Genomic DNA, 23,124 nt, shown 5'->3' with positions numbered 1-23,124 from the left:
GACCCCCAGACACACTGGCCTCCTCTGCGTGCTGATGCCTCTGTCAAAAGTGCTGAAGTGAGCTGGAGAGAGAGAGACGTGGGCTCAGGTTTTCCTTACACTGGGCCCGCGTCGCTCAGCTCTATTGCCTCCTGGGCCCACATGGGCGTTGGCATTTGTCTTTTGTTGCTACACTTTGTCCATACCAAATGGCCACCCTTCTAGGAGCAATACGTTGAACTTCATTTATTTTAATGATAATAAAATCTAGTATCTATGGTGTACTTGTTGCCAAGCGTTTAATCATCGGGAAAATGTTCGTTGCTCAATCAGTCTGACTCTTTTGCAACCCCGTAGACTGTAGCCCACCAGACTCCTCTGTCCATGGGATTCTCCAGGCAAGAATACTGGAGTGGGTTATCATTCCCTTCTCCAGGGGATCTTCCTGACCCAGGGATTGAACCTAGGTCTCCTGCATTGCAGGCAAATTCTTTACCGTCTGAGCCACCAGGGAAGCCCTTTAATCATCGTGACAATCCTTTTAACCAGGGCCTGTTATCTCCATTTCAAAGTTGAGGAAACTGAGGCAGAGGATGTGATGCCCCCACCGGAAAAAGGAGCTCAACTTGTCCATCTTTGTAGCAGCTTACCAGCTGTTTGAAACTGATTGAAAGAATGCATGAATGATGTTCTCCGCTAAGTGTTCTTCTAGTAAAGCCACTGGCCCCAGGAGACCAAACGTCTCGACTCACCGTAGGAAACGTTCCAGTCACAGGAACAGGCTCTCATCAATGTCCTTCCAGGTCCTTTAGCTATGCGTCTGCTGTGTAACAGATCACCCCCAGCTCAGCGGCTTAAAGCAACGATTATTTCTAACAAGATTATGGGTCGCCAGGTGGTTCTCGATTTGCGTGATGCCAGCTGGAAGGTCCAAAATGGCTCCACCCGAACGGCTGTCAGCGACTGTTGGTCCAGAAACGGTGCTCCCGTGGGGCCAGCAGCTGGAGGTCTCCATCCACCTCCACGTGGTCTTTCCCCACGGCTGCTTGTGCCTCCTCACAGTGTAGTGTCTGAGGATAGCGTGACATCTAAGAGCACACATATAAAAGCTGCCAGGCCTTCTTAAGGCTTCTGCTTCAGAAGGTCTAGGGGTCTAGGGGCAGGTGTGGCTGTCAGCCACGTAGAGGAGGGGTTCCAATGAGATAAATGCCCCCCCTGCTTTTTCTGTTCTTAACGTTCCATTTGAGGGTCAGGGGCCCAGTGAGAGAGTCTGACTGCCAGCTTTCGTCATGTGATCACCCTTTGGTGACATGGCAGGAGAGGGTGGAGCATCTTAGCAGGAGAGAGAGAGAATCCTCTAAAGGAAATTGGGGTGCTGTTGTCAAGAGAAGGGGACCAGATGCTGGCCAGAAAGGAGGAATTAGAAACCTCTGCACAGCCCCTGAATAAGGGGCTCTGCCCCAGGATGAGCAGTTAGCATTGGAGAATGAACGGATGGAGGATGGATGGAAGAATATTTTTCAAGTCTGGTATAAGTGTATGCCCAAGTCTGTGTGATGCTGTTCTAGGCAGGGGCACCATATTTCAGGCACTGCTAGGGGTTTGGGAGCCCTACCTTCATTATGTGGGCCAAAACTAGCATGCTCAGCATCCTCACCCCAAAGATGGGGCTGATTGAAGGTAGCCCTTGGAAAGGAGAGCGTGCTCGGTGGTGATGGACCAGCCAGCCCAGTGGGTGGGCTCTTGCCTCCCCACCGTGGACACCAGGAGCCCGGACCCCAGTCCCTTTCTTCCCGCCACTTGTGCGTCTGGACACCCAGTACACCTGGTGACACCCAGTGAGTCCCCCAAAGACCGATCCGAGCTCCAAGAACACCTCTGACCCAGGCGCTCCTCCCCTGTGGCAGGCTATTTCCAGCTGCTGCTAATTAGACAGCACAGCACGCCAGGGTTGGAAACAGATCTGTCATTCGACATTCTCCCTGACTTCCATCTCTAAATTTAGCGGGGTATTTGGTAAAAGTTGCTTCAGACGCCCTCCCCCGCCTGTGAGTACAAGCTTCTCAAATGATTGTAAGCTTCAGGCTGTTTCCAAGGTGAGCTAATGAGACACGCATCTGCTAATAGCAGGGCGTGATGAGTGAGCAGGGTACACACGGCTGCGGATTGGGTGAAAGGGGAGAAATAACTGGATTATAAATACCGGGCAGTCAAAATAGCCTTTCACCCCTTTTATGTGTATGCAAGAGACTGCAATCTCTGAAAACCTAAATACAGGGTCTGTGGGGGTAAACGGTGCTGAGAATGGGTGGGGTTAACACATGGGAGGGGGTGGGACTGGAATCGCCAGCCCTGGCCACGGCTGCCTACACCGAGAACCAGCCCACAATTAGGCGTGAATAATGACTCTGTTGAGGTCCGACTTTATTGCTTTTGGCCAAAGGCCTTTTGCAGAAATAACTCTGTAGCTCGCTGCCAGGGAAGCTTTTGTCCATAGCCGAGACAAAAGAACAAAGAACAGAGGTGGGAAGAACTGTATCTGATTCCTGTTTCCCCTAAACACCCAGGAAGGGTGGCAGGTGTGGCCTACCAGGAAAGCGTGGGCTGAGGGCAGGTGACGTGCAGCCTCGCCTATACCAGGCGGCCACTCCTGCTCCCGCTGTGCTGGTCTTTACTCTGATCTTCACATGGACCCTGCTCGTTCCTACCACAGGGCCTTTTCATGTGCCTTTTCCCTTGCTTAGAAAGCACCGCGCCCACGACTGACTCTCCACCACCCCACTTCTGGTGTCAGCCCAGACACTACCTCCTAGAGGCGTCCCCTGATTTACCCTATCTTGTCATCCTAACAGCTCCTTACAAGGCCCTTAAGATCATCTGGAATTCATCTTCGTTTGTTAAATCTGTCTCCCTCACCAGAATGTCAGCTCCTTCAAGACAGAGGCCTGGCCTGCTGTTTCCCAGCATTCCACACAGCACTGGCCCGGAGTAGGTGCGCAGAAAAGACCACACAGCTTTGAAGGGTTGCAAATGGGCCCCCAGGCAAGCTCCAGGGGAGCTCTGTTCGGCTTGCTCAGTGTTTAAAATGTAGTGGCTGTTTTGATTTTGCAAACGGCTCCTCCAGCAGGGCACTCTCCACCCCTCCCTGTGACCCTAAACCCTTGTCACTCACTCCCGGCTCTTGCCTGGGCCCTGCAGGCATTTGAGTTTATGTCCTCACTTTAGACAAAGGCCACGGCTCATGGGTGTGTCTCCACAGGTGACCATTACAACATCAGACTTCCTGTGAGCCAGCCCACCCGCCTCCAGCCCACCTAGTCCCACTGAGTGGATTGAGTCTTGGTTCCCGGTGGGCGGGACCCAGGGGTCCTCATCTTAGGAGTCCCTGCCCTGGCCACTAACCTCTGAGTCACCAAGGAGGCCTGCTCCGCTTGCAAGAAAATGTCCAGTGTCCTTGGCAAGGAGGAACGTAACCGTAACGTCACTGTATTTGTTTCTCTGTGCTGCCGTCCGTCTATGGCTGAGGTTCTCACCTGGGGGTTTTGCCCCCCACCAGGGGACATTAGGCAATATCTGGAGACATGTTTGCCGTCACCACTGGGGGTGGGTGCCTCTTGCGTCTAGCAGGTGGCGGCCAGGGACGCTGCTCAACGCCCTGCAGTGCGCAGCTGCTGCAGAGGACGACGCAGGCCCGAAGGCAGCAGTGCCCAAGTCAAAAGACCCCAGGTTAGGGCAGGCGGCGCTCATTCCCCGCGGAGGAAGAACACTGCCTCTGGAACTGCGTTTACTGAGATAAGAAAGGGGCCGAACAGAAAACTGTCCGGCACAAACGCGAGTGCAGGTGACAAGCAGCGCTTCCGAGACTCTGACATGTGGGCCGCTGGGGTCAAGGTCAATCAGGTCGCCCTTTGGGGAGCTCAGCGGACCGTTAGCTCCACACCAGAAGCCCCTGCCCATCTTGCCAGAACATTCCTGGCAGCTGCCTATCAAACCCTAGCTGCAGATTCTGGGAGAAGCAACGTGCCCTCGGGCCGAGTTCTGGAAGGTGAGGTGTTTGCAGCTCTCCTGCCCAGCCAGGCTGTCTTAACATCCCTCTCAAACCCAGCCCAGCAGCCCCCAGCTGCAGTCTCCCACCGGGCAGACCAGCAGCCCACCCACGCGACCAGGGCTGACAGCTTCGTGGCCTGGGCAGCCTCCCAGTGGACGGTGACCCTGAGCAGAGGGTCACGGCTCACGTCAGCAGGAGGAAAGGACCCGAGGAAGTGAGAGCCAGTTCCCCCAAATCAGATCACCCACTTCTGTTTGGGTTCCTGTATTGAGGAGGTGGCTTCCTTTCTACTTACAAAGAAGGGACTTTTTAAAAAGCAGGGATAAGTCAATGTTTCCAATGCAGATCTAACTGGGGCACCTCTGTTCTCTGAAGTGGCACAGGAGGAGAAGCAGTTACCGTGCGTTCATGCCTAGGGCAGCTCGCTTTCTGCCTCTCCTGCTCCTTTCAGAATTACCCGAGCACAGGCCCCATTGATCTAACCCCTTTGGGTCATTCACAAAAGAGGAGAGGGGTTGGGGGAGCCTTCCAGTCACCCCAGGACTTCCTGAGGCTCAGGGATCTTTGATATGGGCGTGGGCACAAACTCCAAAGCTTGGCAGGTGCAGACAGATGGAATCTGACTCAGACGCCGTTTCACTTCCTAGAAGGGTGACGTGTGCAGGGGGGAGGCTGCCACCCCCTGCCGTGCCCGGGCCTCTGTGACTTGGCAGGGCCTCCTGTGTTTCCTTGGGCCCACGTGTGCACCTCCAGTGTGGTCTTCTCATTCCTCTGTTTGGAGGTGGGGCATGCCCCGTGTCCCCTCCATGAATCTGGCCAGGCTCACGTATCACTGGTGACTAGTAAAATGGTGGAGTAATGCTGGGGACAGCAGAAAAGGTGAGGTTCGGTCAGAAGAGATGAGGTCAGGACTTCCCTGGTGGACCAGTGGTTCAGACTCCAAGCTCCCAAGGCAAAGGACCTGGGTTCGATCCCTGGTTGGGGTACTAGATCCCACATGCTGCAATTAAGACCCAGTACAGCCAAATACATTTTAAAGAGAAGTTCCACCTAGGCTGGTGGGACGCTCACTTTTGGAGCCCTAAGCTGCAGAAGAAATCAGTCACCAGCCTGGGGCTGCCATGCTATGAGGAAGCCCAGGCCACATAGAGAAGCCCCCTCCCACCCCCAGCCCGAGGCTCCAGCCCACTGCCACCAAGCTGAGGATTCAAGTCCCCAACTTGTGAGTCTTTCCAGCTGTGGCCTCAGGCACAATAAAGCAGAGACCAGCCCTTTCTGCTGTGTCCCGCTAGAATTCCTGAACCCAAGTCCCTGAGCATTAAAAAAAAGAAAAAGATTTCCACTGCGATGTTGGGAGGTAAATTGTTGCACAGAAGTAGTCACTGGATCACTTGGCATGTGCTGGGCTTTGCTCTGTTCAGTCAGTCATTCACTCTTTCATTCAACAGTATTTAGAATCTCACTTCTCACCCTTTCGCTGCTCCTACCCCTGTCCAGACATGGCCCATGGCCATCGTCTCACTGGCCTTGGTGTATCCACCCTCACTCCTACAGCCTGCTCTCCACACACAGCCAGAAGGACGCTGGTAAAACTTACATCTGAGCACAGCACTCCTGGGCTAGACTGTTCCAGGTCCCCCCTCACTCAGCTCCACCCCAACCATACTTGCCCCCATTATGTTCCTCAAACACCCCAGCCACATTCCTACCTCAGGACCCTTGCATTTGTCTCTGCGCTTGGAACACTGTTCTGAATATCCATAAGGCACTTTCCTTCACCTCTTGGAGGACTCTGCCCACGTGTCCTCTCTCAGGCCTTGCCACCCTCCTGTCTAAAGATGCAAGCTTCCCACACCAGCACTTCCACTCCCTCCCCTTTGGACTCATCACCTCATGTGCTTGTCTTTTATTTTGGTGTCTGATCCACATCAGAGTATTCATTCCTGGGTCTTCAGCACACAGAACAGGGCCTGATGTATAGTTGTCCAGTCGCTCAGTCGTGTCCAACTCTTTGAGACCCCATGGACAGCAGCACTCTAGGCCTCCCTGTCCATCACCAACTCCCGGAGTTTGCCCAAGGTCATGGTCATTGATTCGGTGATGCCATCCAACCATCTCATCTTCTCTCACCCCCTCTCCTCCCACCTTCAATCTTTCCCAGCATCAGGGTCTTTTCCAGTGAGTCGGCTCTTTGCATCAGGTGGCCAGAGCATTGGAGCTTCAGCATCAGTCTTTCCAGTGAACCCATCAGTCCAGACCCAGGACTGATCTCCTTTAGGGTGGACTGGTTGGATCTCCTTGCAGTCCAAGGGACTCTCAAGAGTCTTCTCCAGCACCACAATTTGAAAGCAACAATTGTTCGGCTTTCAGCCTAATTTATGGTGCAGAGTAGGTTCTCAGTAAATATTTGTTAACCTGAAGAACTAGCACCCAGGGGGCTGAGCCAGGGGCTGAAGCTATGGAGTGAGAAAGAGACAGCCCCTACCCAAGCAGAGCTTCCGGTGGGGAAAACAACTCCCTGCAAGATACAAACTCGAGCAGAAGAGTGGGTCGAGGAATCAGACACGGAGAGGGGCGCTCTGAAGAGAACAGACCTTGAATGAGGCCAGGAGTCAGAGAGGGAGGCCTCCGTGGGGAGGGAAGGGAGGAGACCTCCCTGTCTGCTTCAGGCTCCACCGGTCCCGAGTCCCAGGCTGCGCCCGGGGAACAGTCTATTTTTCTTGGCAGGTGAGGAAACTGGGGCGGATCAGAACCAGAATTCAGGACTCCCACGCTCACATTTCTTCCACTTTTCTGCACCACCTTCCTCTCATCAGAAAATAAGGAGAAGGAAGGTCTGCCTGTGATAAGGCAGAGCGGGGCCCAGGCCAGGGGCTAGCGGCCGTGTCGTCGGGCATCTGTACACGGGTGCAGATGGTGTCCGGGAAGCCGCCTGAGTCAACTCTCTGCCCCCAGCCTGCTCTACCAGTTGGGCTATTCGGTTGCAAGTGACTGTGAAAGCAATTCCGAGTGACCTAAGAGAACAAGAGAATTTGGTTTGTGTCCTCAGAGAGTCGAAGTGTGAGAAAGTGACCCTAAAAGAAAGGAGAGACCTCAAAGCTGTTGCAGGACGTAGAAGAATCCCTGGGTGCCTGAAGCAAAGACCCCGGAGGTGGATCCTCCTCCTTCGGACTTAGCTGGATCCACGGTCTCGAATGTTGGCAGAACCCAAGAATGTTCTGTTTCGAAGCTGTTTTCTTCTGCGTGGTGGCTTCATCCCACTCTGCATGAGGCAAGATGGCATCATTTCCTTCATCCTCATGGTGGACCAACGTGGACCAAGGTAGCCAGCTGGAAAGAAGAGGCACCTCTTCATAGTCAGACTGAAGCACTTGGATTATTCTGCTGGGCCGGTCACTGAGGCAGGGGCTTCAGAAGGCTCGGATGGGCTCAGGTCTGATAAGGGCTCTGCTCCGATATTTAAGTGTGTGAATTATATGGTCCCTCACTTGGTATGCAAAACACTTTGACGCTCAGCTTCTCAAGTCTTCAAGTATATCGTTTTTAAACTTTCTTTGAGCTTGCTCTATAATCCATGATCCCATTCTAAGGTTTTACCCGTGGTTGATCATTACTTCCAATCATGTTTTCTGACACTTCTTACCATTCGCTGGATTATTTCAACTCCAGCTTCCGATATGTTGACTCCTTAGAATGTCAGCTCCGTGAGGGCAGATACTTTTTTTTCCCCACCATTTTATATGCAGTGCCAAGAACTATGCCTGGCACAGAGCAGGCGTTCAAGAATCTCTTGGCACCTGAATAGTTGTGCAGGCCCCTGGATTCTTGGGCTCTTCTCTTTATGCCCTAATTTCCTTTCCAGATCCTGAGCCCTTGTCTTGAAACCTGATCTTTCCCTCCATCCTCTAAGGACCTTCTATTTCCTGTCCTGCAGCCTTGGTTCTGTGCCTCCTGCTGAAATTCCAAGGATAGTTACAGAGAGCCACCTGACCCTTGGACTTGGGTGAGGGAGACAGAGAGAGTCTGTGGACTGTAGATTGCAGGAGCTCCTGTCTTTTCTTTGACAGCCCTGGAGAGGAGGAGAGAAGGACGGCCAAGCTTCCTCTCCCCAGAAAAGGGAGATACCAGGGGAGTGCAAGGTTTACCGGATGGGCGTGTCATCCTCCGTCTAGACAGTTTCTAGGCTGCGAGGTTGGGACCACACATCTCACCCCTCCCACACTGTCTGCCACTTGCTGAAGCTATTTCCCCTGCCTAAGGCACTCTGTCCTCCATGCCTTCTTCAGAGTCCACCCAAATCCTGTGGATTTTTCAGAACTTTGCTCCTCTTAGGCTTCTCAAACATTTCTCTGTAAGGACTCCACACAGCCATCCCTGCCTGCCCGCAGATCAGCAGTTCCCTCTTTTTCTTCCTGTTTCTACAACACACTTAACCTCAGCTTCTAGTATCATATGTCAGTTTCCAAGTAAACGGAGGAGTCAAGAGAGGACTCTGGGGTCAGGATATCTGGGTGTAAATTTCGGGCACGCTATCTGCTTGCTTTATCAGCACAGGTGCCCTGCAGGAAACAGATGGTGCCTCCCACAGAGATGTAAAATGAATAACACAGATCTCTGGGGCCAGGGGACAGTGGGGACCATTCGCTGGAACCTGGCAAGGGCCACCCCCAGGAGCCGTGGCCTTCAGTAGAGTATTAGAGGTATATGCTCCATTCATAGCAACTGGGCAGGGAAGATACCTGGAAATTGCCCAGGCATTTCTCTCCTCCCATCCTCCCTTCCCTGGGCAGCGTTTTCTTTAGCACAGAGCTCGCTGATGTGGTCCAGCCAAGTGAACCTCCTGGGGCACAGGGAAGAGAGGAGAGGAGACGGGGAGGGGGTCAGTCAAGGGATAATATTCAGCATCCAGGCAGCACGACCTTAGGAAAGTTCTCGAACCTCTCCATGCCCTCGGCTTCCTCACCCACAATTGGAGCATCCTAGCATGTTGATGGAGAAGGCAGTGGCACCCCACTCCAGTACATTTGCCTGGAAAATCCCGGAGAAGCCTGGTAGGCTGCAGTCCATGGGGTCGCTAAGAGTCACACACAACTGAGCGACTTCACTTTCACTTTTCACTTTCATGCATTGGAAAAGGAAATGGCAACCCACTCCAGTGTTCTTGCCTGGAGAATCCCAGGGACAAGGGAGCCTGGTGGGCTGCCGTCTCTGGGGTCGCACAGAGTTGAACATGACTGAAGTGACTTAGCAGCAGCGTTGTTGAAAGGTGTCCTGAGTTAACACAGGAAGAGTGTTCAGTATTGGCCGAGTTCTGCAATAAGCAGAATTAAATAATTAAAGTTTAATTGTAATTCTTCCTCATTATTCCTTATTATTCTTTTAGGGTATTTACTGTGTTGATCTGGGCATTTCCTGTTGCAAATGACAGCCCCAATTCAGATCAGCTTAAGCAACAAAGGGCACTTGTTTGAACCTGTAACTGGCTCCAAGGTGCAACCTGGTTCAGCCCACCAACCAGCATCCTCTCTCAGGCTCCAGTTGGTAGCTGGGCTGGGCTGACCCCTTTCCAGCTCTCGGTATCCACCCTGCTGTTTCTTACTTCTCTCTCATTGGCCAGGCTTGGATCACGTGTCTGTGTCTGGGCCAATCATTGGAACTAAAGAGATGGAATGTGCTGACTGGCTCCGCTCAGGTCACATGTTCTAGCCCATGTTCAAACTGCACATAAGCAGAAAAAGGGAGTGGTCAGCGCCCCCATCTGAGTTTCCCTGGTGGTCAGATGGTAAAGAATCTGCCTGCAAGGCCGGAGGCCTGAGTTCAGTTCCTGGGTTGGGATGATTGCCTGGAGAAGGGAATGGCTAGCCACTCCAGTGTTTTCGCCTGGAGAATTCCATGGACAGAGGACCCTGGCAGGCTATAGTTCATGGGGCCATAAAGAGTCAGACACGACTGAGTGACGATACAGATGTGAACAAAGCTGACAAGAATCCATACCACTGGAGAAGTGCCATTCTTGTGGGGGAGACTGCCAAAAAAATAAGTAAAATGTGTAGCTGCCAGAGGTGGTAGGTGCTCCTAGGGAGGGAAGAGCTTTCTGTTTTAACCCGCAGAGGTGAAATTTGAGCAAATACCTGAAGGAGGTGAGGAAAGGGCCATGAAGAGATCTGAGTGAAGGCTCTGGGCAGCGAGAACAGCGCATTCAGAGGCCCTGGGGTGGGGACATGCCTGGCTTGGGCAAGGAGCAGCACAGGTGCTATGTGGCCAGAGTCAAATGGGTAAGAGAGGCGGGGAGTGGAGGTGACGAGGTCAGAAGCGGGTGGACAGAAGGCATAGGGTCTTCCAGGCCTCTTGGAGGGCTTGGGAGTTTTATCTGGCATGAGATGGGAGCCCTGGAGGGCTCTTCTGTGGAGGAAGACAAACTTTTGTCTTTAACAGGATGCTTCTGCCTGTTGATAGAAGGAGCTGAGTGTGGAAGCAAGGAAACAGGCTGTCGTAACCCAGACAGGGTTACCCTGCCACGTAACCCTAAATACTTATTTGTAAAGTGAGTGCAGGGAGACATACGTGCTCTGGCTCTCTGGAACACGTAGGAGGTCCCCAGCTCTGGGACAGGGGCTCTGGGTATCTCCACATCCCAGTTCCCTTTCTTCTCACCTCCAGTCCGATCAACTCCTGCTCCTGCTTCTGCCTTTCCCACTGCCTCTCCTTGGGCTGTCCGACTGCTCCTGAGCTCTTCTCAGCCATTGTTGAGTTTGGGGATCCTCAGAGGAAAGCAGCAATGTGGGTCTTCCCGGACGGGCCTGCGTGAGGGCCCAAAGGATGGTACTGAGACCTGCTCCTCTCTGCAAATCAGATAAATCCAGAAGCAGGAGTGCTGTCTCTGAACACTCAGGGCATTCGGCTTTCCCAGTGATGTCTTCTTGGGCCGATTTGGCTTTGCCAAGGTCTGTGAGAAAGACACAGGGTGAAGGGCAGGAAGGGAATCCAGCTGGTGGGAATAAGCAGAAGGGTCCGAGGGATGGAGAGAGTGTCACTCAGCTAGGGTTGCGCAGATCCACCAGATATGCTCTCACTTCAGCTTCTCTGAATCTTTACTAAGAAGGAGAAAAATGGAGGCAGAATCCCTTGTGTCATTTTAATTGATTTCTCTAGCATCCAGAGAGATGCTGGCCCCAGGCCAGGGGAAGTGGGAGCTGGGGGAATTCGTCAAAAATCGACCCACTGATGACTTGAGCTGATGAAGTAATTAGCTCCTGTTATTCTCTGATCCCTGGTCGTGGAGTTTTGACTCCCATCCAAAGGATCAGCATCCTGGCTGGAAGGTTAGAGATGCCTGGGAGCAGAGAGGAACAGCCTAAGAGTCCCAGGAAGAGTCCAGTATCCCCCAGCTCCACCCACCATCTGGTCCAGGGCCCCTGTTCCTCCGTATCACAGGCCCAGAGCCAAAAAAGACCCTCCAAGGGCACCTGGCCTCCTGCTGCTTCAGAGGCAAATGGGGAAACTGAGGTTGGGAGACCTTTAGAAAGTTACCCAGAAATCTGCTTCCAGGAGGTTCTTGTTGAGCTGCTGACTCCATCCAGACTGGGTTTGAACCCCATCTCTGCCCCCTGTTTGGCCATATGATCTTGGGAGAGTGCCTTCATTATAATTCTCTGTGCCTCAGCCTCCTCATCCAGAAAATGGGTATAATATCGATGGGCGTATATGCTTATTAAACAAGTTGATATGTTTAAAATGAGAGTTGCTGTTTGTAGGGTTTCCCTTAGAAATGCTCTCACTATTATCACTCAATGTCCATCTGAAGGAACATAAATGTGCTTTTTTAAAAAATTTAACTGTAGTTGATTTATACTAATGTGTTAGTTTCAGGTGTACAGCTTCAGATTCTTTTCCACTATAGGTTGTAATAAGATACTGAATATAGTTCCCTGTTCTGGAGAGTAAACCCGTGTTGTTTATTTCATGCATAGTGGTGTGTATCTGTTAATTCTACACCCCTAATGTGTCCCTGCTGCTAAGTCACTGCAGTCGTATCCGACTCTGTGCAACCCCATAGACAGCAGCCCACTAGGCTCCTCTGTCCCTGGGATTCTCCAGGCAAGAACACTGGGGTGGGTTGCCATTTCCTTCTCCAATGCGTAAAAGTGAAAGTGAAGTTGCTCAGTCGTGTCCAACTCTTAGTGACTCCATGGACTGCAGCCTACCAGGCTCCTCCGTCCATGGGATCCTCTAGGCAAGAGTACTGGAGTGGGGTGCCATTGCCTTCTCCGTAAAGTGTCCCTAACCTCTCCCATTTCCCCTTGGGTAACCGTAAGTTTGTTTTCTATGTCTGTGAGTCTGCTTCTGTTTTGTAAATAAGGTCATTTATATCAGTTTTTTAGATTCCACATTGAGTGATACCAAATGGTCACTATCTTTGTCTGACTTGCTTCGCTTAGTATGACAATCTTCAGGTTCATCCTAGTTGCTCCAAGTGGATTACTTCCTTCTTTTTTGTGACTGAGTAGTATTGCACGGTCAGAGAAGGCGATGGCACCCCACTCCAGTGTTCTTGCCTGGAAAATCCCATGGGCGGAGGAGCCTGGTGGGCTGCCATCTATGGGGTCGCATAGAGTCGGACACGACTGAAGCGACTTAGCAGCAGTAGCAGCAGCAGTATTGCATGTTATAATATATCCCACATCTTTTTTATCCATTCATCTGTCGATGGACATTGAGGCTGTTCCCATGTCTTGGCTATTGTGAACAGTGATGCTACGAACATAGAATGCATGTATCTTTTTAAAGTATGGTTTTGTCCAAGTGTACGTCCCGGAGCAGGATTGCTGGGATCATATGGTAACTCCTTTCTAAGGTTTTCAGGAATTTCCATACTGTTTCACACAGTGGTGCAACAATTTACATCCCCACCCACAGTACAGGAGGGTTTCCTTTTCTCCATGCCCTCTCCGGCACTTATTTTTGCAGATTTTTGATGATGGCCATTCTGGAAAGTATGAAGCGATACCTCATTGTAGTTCTGATTTGCATTTCTCTAAGTTAGCGACACGAAGCGCCCTTTGATGTGCCTCTTGGCCATCTGTGTGTCTTCTTTGGAGAAATGTCTACTTAGGTCTTGTGCCAGTTTTGTGATTGGGCTGTTTGCCTTCGTTGTTGTTCAGTCATCACGTCGTGTCTGACTCTTCACGATCCCATGGACGCAGCACGCCAGGCTTCCCTGCTTGCTTTGTGAATGTCCATTTTAGTGGGCCAACTGGCATACCAGTTAAGCGCACATTTCAAGTGCAAAGCACAAAGCAGTCTTCTTTCTTTCCCGAAGAGGGGTGGGACATGGACTGATAACATGATTCTAGGACCCCCTCCCATGACCTGGGGTAATTCGAGGACCACTAGAATCTTCGGCATGTCTCCTGTGAACGCTCTCAAGCCTCCCATTACCTCCAACACAAGTCTCCCGGTGGTGCTAATGTGCTTTGTTGCCTTTCAACACCTGCTAATTTCCCACAGAGAGACAGTGCAGATGTGGGAGCCGCCAGCCCAGGGCTCAGCTTAGAGCATTAAATGTGAACCAGAAGCTGTCAGATGGGGCAGCCCGATTTCTGCTCTCTTTGACTTTGTGTGGTTAGTTCTGCAGGGAAGGGACATGGCTGTTTTATTTATCCTTGGTAGAAAGTTTTCTTTTTCAAAATACTGTGCTTATGCCTTTTTTAAAAAGGATTCTTTTGATGTGGACCATTTTTAAACTTACTGAATTTGTTACAAATATTGCTTCTGTTTTATATTTTGATTTTTTGGCCGGGATGCATGTGGGATCTTAGCTCACAGACCAGCGATTGAAGCTGCAGCCCCCGCATTGGAAGGCAAAGTCTTGTCTAAGTTGCAGGAAAAAGCCATGCGTCTGAGAGCAGTTGGGAGCATGGGGGAGAGGTGGGCAGGGGCTGGACGCCCCCCCCCCACGCCATAAGGCTTGTTGGGAGTTTGCATTTTGTACCCTGAGCCCTGAAAAGACAGGGGAGGGTCTGAACAGGTGAGTGACAGGGCTGGGACTAAGGTAAGCTGATCACCTTGCACCTGTCCACCTGGAATGAGAGCCCTTTCAGACCTGGAGCCTGAGAACCTCCCTGGTCTCGCCTTACCCAGGCCTTGTGAGTTGCATGTTTGGATCTGAATTTTAGGAAGACCCTGCAGGCTGCCTCTGAGAGGATGGAGGTGGGAACAGCGGGTTAGGGAGGAAGTGAGATTCCCCGTAGGCAGCTGGTGCCATACCCGGGTGGGTCACACAGGTCCCCGCTGCGGACCCTGGCGTCCTCGATAAGTTCCCTGAGCCCTGGCTTGGGGCGAGGCAGGGTTCCCCACGACAGCAGGGGCAGACAGAGTCCTTCAAGGTCGTGGGGACGGTGACTCAGGCCGACAAGCTTGGTTTCCTCCCAACTCGTCTGCTTGCCCGCTCGTTCTCTCGTTTTAAATAGATGAGACCAAAAGGTCTATATCTGGACAGGAGTTGAAGGCTCATTTCCTCAAGAAGTAAAAAAAAAAAAAAAAAGTGCAGAGAGCAAAGAGCACAGTGAGATCTGAGACCTGCCTGAGACCAGTTTAGCCACCCTGCCTTCCTTCTACTGCCCTTTGCTGGTGACCCCATCTGACCCGCAGTCAAGGGGCTGACCAGGATCACGGGGGACTGTGACACTTCTCCTCTCTCAGCTTTTGAGCTCTCAGTTTTCTCTGTTGTCATTTTGTTTTGCAACTTAAAACCAATATGGACATCTTACCCCATCACGGGACCTATTGACAGGGGACCTTTGTGAACACCCCCCACCTTGGGTTGAGTTCTTCCACAGCCATATATCCACGTTTTATTCCTGGGGAAACTGAGGTTCCTCACTGGCTTATTGATGAGGAGACCCAGCTGGTGAGTGATGGAGCCAAGACTGAGATACAGAGTCGCCTAGCCCACAACATCAGCCTGGCTGGTCCAGACCCATCCCCGAATCACATGCTACCTGGGAGCTGGGGATGCATCCGCTCATCTCTGCATCCTCCGTGGCGCTTGGCACTGGCAGAGAAGAGATGACCAGAAATGTCTGCTCTCCCAGGCCTTTTCCTTTCCTTTTACTGCGGGGTGATTTCTCTTGCATTGGTCGGAGGGTTGGGAGGCAGGCTGACTACCTGACTTGGGACCTGGGCTCACACAGACACATCCAGAGAGAGGAATGCTGTCTGCAGAGTGGTATCCAGAGGCTTTCCTGCCAGCCTCTTCCCTGAGCCAGTTACAAATTTTTCTTGGAACTTTAACTGAATGGGGTGTTTGCTCCGCTGTAGCTATCGCTGATCAAAGAAGCTCTCACTGCCCCTGCCAGAAGCCATCGAAGAAATCATGATACAACCTGGGGCCTAATCCGCTTCCTCTTCCTCTAGGTCCGTGAGTAGAGAGGGAAGAGAAACAAACCCACGGAGCACAGCTCCAGACTCCTGCATCCCTCCAGAAGCAAGGGGATCCGCGGAAACGTAACATGGCTCCCCCCGGCGTCCTGCTTTGCTTGCTGTCTGCAGCGGTCTTCTCTCTACTGGACGGAAGTGCGGCCTTCCTGTCCCACCACCGCCTGAAAGGCAGGTTTCAGAGGGATCGCAGAAACATTCGTCCCAACATCATCCTGGTGCTGACGGACGACCAGGACGTGGAGCTCGGTAAGCGCCCAGCTGCTGGTAGGCGGCATTCCCCAGGCTCACCGTGCTGGGTCTCGGGCCCCTGATGCAGATGCTCGGGTTGACCCTGCAGAGTTCACGTCTAATGGACTGAACCAAGTCCCAGGGGTGGCCCCGCACATGGGGCTGCACAGCTGGGTCCTCAAGGTTAGGGGTCTCCAACCTTCTCCTAATGAGAACCATTCCTAGATTCCTCCAAAGTCCTAAGGAAAAGAGATGTTAAGACCAGTTGATGACTTGTTGTCCAGTTTCTACTGAGAACCTACCACATTCCAGGGCATATTCTAGGACCTGGAACTTCAGTAATGAGTGAGGCAGGCACCATCTCTAGTCTCATGGAATGTGGGAGAGAGATAATCAAGGTCATTGCTAGTTCAGATGGAAGATCATTTCAAGAAGGGAGAAACGTTCTGGGGTAACTGTAGAGGATCCTGGCTTGCAGTGATGGTCGGAGCTACTTTGGATTAGTAATCAGGGGATGCCTCTCAGAGGAGATGATACTTGAGCTGATGCTGAACAAAAAGGGGAAGCCAGCCTGGGCAGTATGTGTGTGTACGAACACACCTGCAAATGTGCGCCCCTGTTCCACCCATCTTACCAGGTGGCACCAGTCCTAACCCCAGGAAGGGTGGGCTCAGCCTTCCCTGGTGACATCTCGGGAAAGGGAGGGTGGCCGCTATTGCTAGTGACCTGACTCAGTTTACAGGGATGGTGGCTTAGGAGGGTGGGGACGGTCGCCGCTCATCCTGAACTGTTTCCCCTCTGGTCCTGTGGGCTCCAGGTAGAGCAGGTGAGGAAACGAGCCCTTGCTGTGATTTATAGCAGGACGCCCTCCCTGATCCCTCACATAGCCCCCCGCTCCCGCGGTCGTGTCCTTGCTTCACTGGGTAAACCCTCCTGGCCTCCTCCCTCTCCCTCCTAAGGGAGTCCCTGGGCTCCTCCACCCAGCTGGACACCTTCTTCTTCAGGAGGCACCTCTCACCACATTTTCACTCACGTGAGAAGTCTCCACCCACGAGCCCACCAGGAGTGAGGCCCCCAGAGTCAACCAGCTGGACCTTCTGCTCCTGGGCTCAAATTCCACGTACATTTCCAGCTCACCTTTGGGGGTGTCTCTCAGTGTCAGCCCTGTTTCTCCTTTAATTATGTCTTCTCTCCCTTCGAATTCACTGATTTCAGCATTTCCGTTTCTCCACATTAAACCCCACACAGCGCTACCCTTCAGATCTATCAAGTGAGGCACAAATGCAAATCACATAAGTAATTCTAAATTTCCTAGTGGCTACCCTTTTTTTTTTTTTAAGAAAAAAAGTAAAAAGCTGAGGAAGTTAATTTTTTTTAAAGACCCAATATATCTAATTTATTGTCATCTTAACATGTAATCAATATAAAAACATCATTAATGGCATAGTTTACATTTTTTTATTGCTTTTGAAATCTGGCATGTACACCTGGAGGGCAGCTCAGGCCCAGCCCCCTTTCCAGTGCTCAGTAGCCATGTGCGTCTGCCATACTAGACAGCATACAAGCCCCTGTGCGTTCTCCTTGTCCTATAAATTGGATGTCCCCCTCTTACTAACAGTGATGACGATAGACATGGTAGTCAATACCACCTTGTACTGTGAAAATCTGGGGCAAAGCCTTCCAAGCACAGAGTACATCATGTGCAAAGGCCCTAAGGCAGGACCAAGGGGATAGATATGGCCAGAGCCTGGGGAAGGGTCATAACATGCCCCTGGAGAGAAGGAAGGGAGCCAGATTGTGGAGGCTACCGTGGGTTGTGGTGAAGAGTGCCACAGTTGACCAGGTGAGGGGTAGGCTTTTAGCTTCTGTCCACAGTCAAAGGAAAACTAAATATTGGCGGTGGCAACAGATTTAAAGGTTGACCAGAAAAGCCTTTGCAGTCAAACATAACATTGTGGTGATGACCCAAATGCAAACCTACACCGTTTTTGAAATCAGTCTTTTAAGCACCAAGAAAAGGTGATTTATATGCATCCAAGCCACTCCTTTTTAATGATTTGTAGTAATGATCACAAGTATAGATGTTATTCAGGGAGCTGATTGGTACAAAAACAATTTGCAGCCAGAAGCAATCATAGCCTAGGGCTTTTATTGACAGTTTGACGCATAGGATGCCTGTTTCTCAAACCAGTCAATCCTAAAGGAAATTAACCCTGACTATTCATTGGAAGGACTAATGCTGAAGCTCCACTGCTTTGGCCACCTGATGCAAAGAGCTGACTTACTGGAAAAGCCCCTGATGTTGGCAAAGATGGAAGGCAAAAGGAGAAGGGGGCAGCAGAGGATGAGACGATTAGATAGCATCACTGACTCAATAGACATGAATCTGAGCAAACTCAGGGAGATAGTGGAGGACAGAGGAGCCTGGCATGCTGTAGTCCACTTGGTCTCAAAGAGCTGGACACGACTTAGTGACTGAACAACTCCCCAGCAGCATTTAGAATGAGCCAAATTTGATAACCGTGGGGAGCCTATAGAATGTGGCCATGGGGCCGTGAGTTTTGTTTCTGGCAGAATTCTGCAAAGAGCACTCACAGGCAGCACCTGACCTCAGCACACCTTGGTCATGCCTCGTGGGGTCCCTCAAGCTGTTTCCATCAGAGTTATGTTGAGAATTCAAGACTCCCCGGATGCTTATTCATGCATCCAATAGATATTGATTAAGTGCACTGTGCTGGGAGGAGAGGGGCTGGGGGAGGATCCCTCCAGCTGGAGAGAACAGGAAAGGCAAAGACAGAAATGAGCTCGATGGGTCAGGACAGAAAGAAGGCCTGTGAGCTGGAGCTGTGAGAGCCGGGGTATAAATGGAGAGAGATGAGGCCAGGTTGCGTGGGACCTTGTCGTCATGGTGATGATTTTGAGGTTTATTTGTAGTGGAATAGACACGAGATGGGGCTGACCTGACTTAGGTTCCAGTAGGATCCCTCTGGCTGTTATGCTGAAATAAGGTGCCAGTGGAAGGACAGGACTGTAACGGGGCAGGTGAGGATGGGAGCTGGGACCAGGGCAGGAACACGGAATCCGGAAGACGTGCATGAATGGGTGGATGGGTCGGGGGCTGAGGACAAAAGGGGATCCTAGATTTTTGACCTGAACCAAGGCTAGTGATTGAACATCCACTCTTAGGAGCACTGAATTTTTGCTGCAGCTGCGTGACCTCAGTCTCCTGTCAGAATCTGATTGTAGGTTTGCACCTGTGACTCTCGAACAAAGCGTATACAGATATAAGGAAAGGAGCTTCGGGCATGATGAGGACGTGGAGAGAGGAAAGCAGAGAAAACCAGGGCGAACTTAAAATGCCTAGATCCCTCCTGTTCCTTTGAATGCAGAGACTGAAGCCTAGAGAAACTAAGTCACTAGTCCAAGGCCACACAGCTAGGATGTGGCCAAATAAGATTTGAACCCAGAGCCTATGGTCTTAACCACAACTCTACTTAACCCATCTCTTGGGGGATGGCTATTGAGTTGTTTCTGGATTGGGAGTGGGTTTGTTAGTAGCTTGCACTGTTACCAATACTGTTGTCAAAGAAAACTATTTTTTTTTTAATATTTGCTGTGTCAGGTCTTGGTCGTGCCATGCGGGATTTTTGTGGTTCCCCACGGGCTTCTCTCTAGTTGGGGCGTGTGGGCTCTAGAGCACACAGGCTCAGTAGTGGCGGCACTCAGGCTTAATTGCCCCCCAGCATGTGGGATCTTAGTTCGCTGACCAGGGATCGAGCCCGTGTCCGCTGCACTGGAAGCCAGATTCTTAACCACTGGACCGCCAGCGAAGTCCTCAAGAATGTCTTTATACGTGCATCTTTGCGTCGGCGAGCAAGGATTTCTGAAAGATGAATTCCAGGAAGTGGAATTTGCAGTGGGTTTGGAGCCCTCATGTTCAATGACATCTGTCAGTTTCCTCCCTTGGCACCCACTTGCCCAGATCGGTCTTCCTTTCCGTGAAGGAGCCAGTCCCTCCAGCAGCATTTAGAGGAGGCTGTGCTGCTTTCAGGAGGTGAGGGATGATGGCAAGGTGGTGGGGGGGGGGAGGGGGGGAGGGGGGGCTTTTTATAAACCACCAGACAGACCCAGATCAATAATGCATGCTCCCCAAAAGGCCAGCACATTATCTCACAGTCAGCAACAACTGGCACGCGGAGGGTGGTCCTAAAAAATTTATCATCTGCTATTTTCTGCTCATCCAGGCGGCAGTTCTGACAGTTCTCGGGGCTGGAGCCTTCTCGACTAAGATAATTCCAGGCTTTCTTCCAGTCCCGGGGCGGAGAAGAGCCGTCCATCCTAATTAGGGTCTGGATGAGAGACCTGGTATGGGACACAGCACAGAAGAGGGGCTCTTCCTGCCTCTGAATTGATTGTAAGGGGGGTGCTGGATCTTGATTTTTTTCTTTCCTTTTTCCCTACGTGCATTTGACGTGCCTTCCTGAGTGGTCACTCGGAAGTGTCCATTGCCAGGGGGCCAGGTTCTAGGACATATTGGTCAGAAAGTGGCCTCCACTATCAGTATATTTTGGGGGACAATCCCTGTGTTTGGATGACTCTTGGAGATCGGTAGGGTCTTGGCTGCCATCTTCACCAGGAGGGTAGAACAAGGAGAAACGTACGGGAGCCAAGGTCTCATTTGCATGGTGTCCTTCAAATAGGCCTTGAAACCGGTGGAATCCGCCTGGGTTTCTGGTTTAATTCAATCCAGACAAACCCTTGGTGAGCCTCCAGGGCTGGGACAGGCTCTGAGACACCAAGATGAGTTGGACACGGTCCTTGCCTGGAGCAAGAGAATATTTGCAACATCCCAGAGCCGTCTGTTCTATTACTTGAACTGGACTTACTTTTTGAAGCTTAAGTATTATTTGAAAAGGAAGCTTTAATTATGACTGTACATGGAAAACTAGTATTCACTGCCTGCAGTAAAAGGTCACTGCAAAACCAAGTCTAATAAGAACAGGAGTGTTTTTCTATTTCGGCAAGATGCTGCCTCCCATGGGGCTGAGGCCAGGATGGCTTTGTTATAAAAGGTGATGGGCAGTTTTGAGAGAGGAGTTCAAGGGGAAGCAGCCCCTCCCTGAGACCTTCTCCTTGACCTAATCAGCAGGATGGTGACTGGAAAAGAGAAAAATTTTCTGGAGTCTGATCACAGGTTTTGAATGTTGGGGCCTGTCTTATATGGGTACCACCTGGCAGTAACTCTTGTGTCTGAGGGTTACGGAAACAGTCAGGCTGCAGATATCAGGCACTGATGGCTTCGCTGCCCACTCTCCTGGAGCTCCACACCAGGTAGGAACAAGTGCCTTTCAGAGACCTCCTCAGTTTGCTGGGTTTCAGGTGTGGCACCACTCATGACTACGTGAACTGCGGATCAGGTGTTCACCTTCAAAAGAAACCTGTCTCTCGGAATATCTTTCAGTGAAAATACTCCAATAGAGATGTAAAGATGAGAACTCTAGCGAAACAGCCGGGTTCAAACTCTCATTCTGCTGCTGACTGTGTGGCCTGGAGAAGGTTACTTGGCCTCTCTGTGCATCTGTTTACTCATCTGGAGGAAGATGATCTATGAACCTAACCTTCTTGGTGAGGACTTAATATCCTGGAGCCCCAGGGATGGGGCCAACCCTCACATGAACCACGAAGGCTGGGAGAGGGAGGGAGGAGTGATACCCTAAAATAAAATGTCAAGAGCTGGTGCCAGAGGCGGGCAGGACGGCTGGAGTGCTGTCAAGTCCAGAAGATGCCCACGGCCCCCACGTAGGGCTCCCTCTGAAGCCAGGTACCCAAAGGGCGGACCAGGCTCATCCGTTCAGGAGATGTGTGTTGAGCACCTAGAGGGTGCCAAGCGGGATCCAGCAGCCAATAAAATAGGCAGAACCTCTGCTCTCAGGGAGCTTACATTCTAGGATAAGAGTTCATTTAAAAGATATGTAAAATATGTATTGGATTGGCAAAAAGTCATTTGGGTTTTTAAGAACACCGTATGGACAAACCCAAATGAACTTTTTGGCCAACCCAATAATATATGAGATAGTAAAAAGCTGTCAGAAGAAAACAAGGGAAGTCAGCAAGGAGGGGAGGGAAAAGGGAAAGCTGTGATTTTTATGTTCAGCAGCATCACTGAGAAGGGGGTATCTGGGCAAAGAAGGTTAGGGAATATGAGTCAAGGGAAGAGCTCTTTCCCCCAGGAAGAGCGTTCCAGGCAGAGAGCAGTGGGTGCAAAGGCCCTGAGGCAGAAGCAGTCCAGGCAGGCTCACAGAGCAGCAGATGGGAGACCAGCGTGAGCGCAAGAGCCAGGGAGAGGCGAGGTCTGAGAGGCTATGGATGGTGGTGGGAGAGTGGCTCAGGCAGGGTCTTTGCACCAGGAGGAGGGCTGTGACTTTCCAAGTGACAGGGACACTAGGGAAGGACATTAACATCATGTGACTTCTGTGTTAATTTTAACCTTTCGGCTACTTTGTGGAGAATAGACTGAAGGGGTGCAATCAGAGCAGTGAGGGGCCTGCTGCAATGGTCCAGGCAGGAGATGGACCCCATCAGAAGGCTACTGCAGGGGTCCAAGCACAAGATCGTGGCGGCTCAGACCAGAGCAGGCAAAGTGGTCAGACACCACCCAGAGTTGGAGGGTGGCGCTGACAAGATGTGCTAGGGATCTGATGTGGAGTGGGCGAGGAGTCCAGAATAACGCCAAGGTTTCGGCCTGAACATCTGGTGGGGGTTGGGGGTGGGGAATGGATTGTCTATTTACAGAGATGGGGAAAGCTATCTAGAGCTCAGTTCTAGAGTCCAAGGCTGTCAACCTTTAGAGTCAGAAGTTCAAGTGGGGAGGCCCAGGCCTGAATGGGCCAGGAATGGGGGGGTGGGGGGGTGGGGGGGTGGGAATTACATGCAGATCATGTGCCGGTTCATGCTTTCCTGGGTCAGAGACCCTCACCAGATGCTCAGAGGGGCCAGTGATCCTGCAAATGGCAAGCCTGCAGCCTGGAGGGCTGTCTTATGGGAGAGCTTGACTTGAGAAAGCAGCTCTGGAGGGCCTCTGGCCAGACACTTGTTTGCCTCTTTCCATCTGTGAACACAAGGAAACCACACCCTGTGCTGCAGACTGATATTCAGAAATCAATTCTAAATTGCAGGCTTGGGTGCTCTGCAGGAGCCAAATGGCTGGAAGCCTAGGATAGTGTGCCCAGATTCCGGACGCCAGATCGGTGGTAACTTCCAACACAGCCTCTCCGAGATACCAGCTCCTGACATTCCTGCCGCTGCTCACTCGTGTTAGAAAAACATGTGGATGCAGGTCATTGAGGAGGAAGAGAGGCTTAGTTGGACCCACCCTGGTGTTCAACTTGCCAAGCACATTCCTGCAAGATCTTTTTTAAATTCAGCACCAT

The 23,124-nt window shown here is 51.4% G+C and overlaps 1 protein-coding gene across 11 annotated transcripts in view; it reads left to right on the top strand.

Moving 5' to 3' along the window:
* The window catches only part of SULF2 (sulfatase 2), a 124,958-nt gene that overhangs the window by 11,851 nt on the left and 89,983 nt on the right, over window positions 1–23,124 (top strand). For all 11 annotated transcript variants that reach the window (XM_069548762.1, XM_069548759.1, XM_069548765.1 and 8 more), the window contains exon 2: window positions 15,443–15,712. In XM_069548762.1, the coding sequence (XP_069404863.1) occupies window positions 15,538–15,712 (175 nt within the window). In that variant the 5' untranslated portion in view covers window positions 15,443–15,537. The remainder of the gene's footprint in view (window positions 1–15,442; window positions 15,713–23,124) is intronic.

Source organism: Ovis canadensis, chromosome 13 (genome assembly GCF_042477335.2).
Source record: "Ovis canadensis isolate MfBH-ARS-UI-01 breed Bighorn chromosome 13, ARS-UI_OviCan_v2, whole genome shotgun sequence".
In the NCBI taxonomy this organism is placed as follows: Eukaryota; Metazoa; Chordata; class Mammalia; order Artiodactyla; family Bovidae; genus Ovis; species Ovis canadensis.
This window is presented reverse-complemented; position numbering and strand designations above follow the sequence as displayed.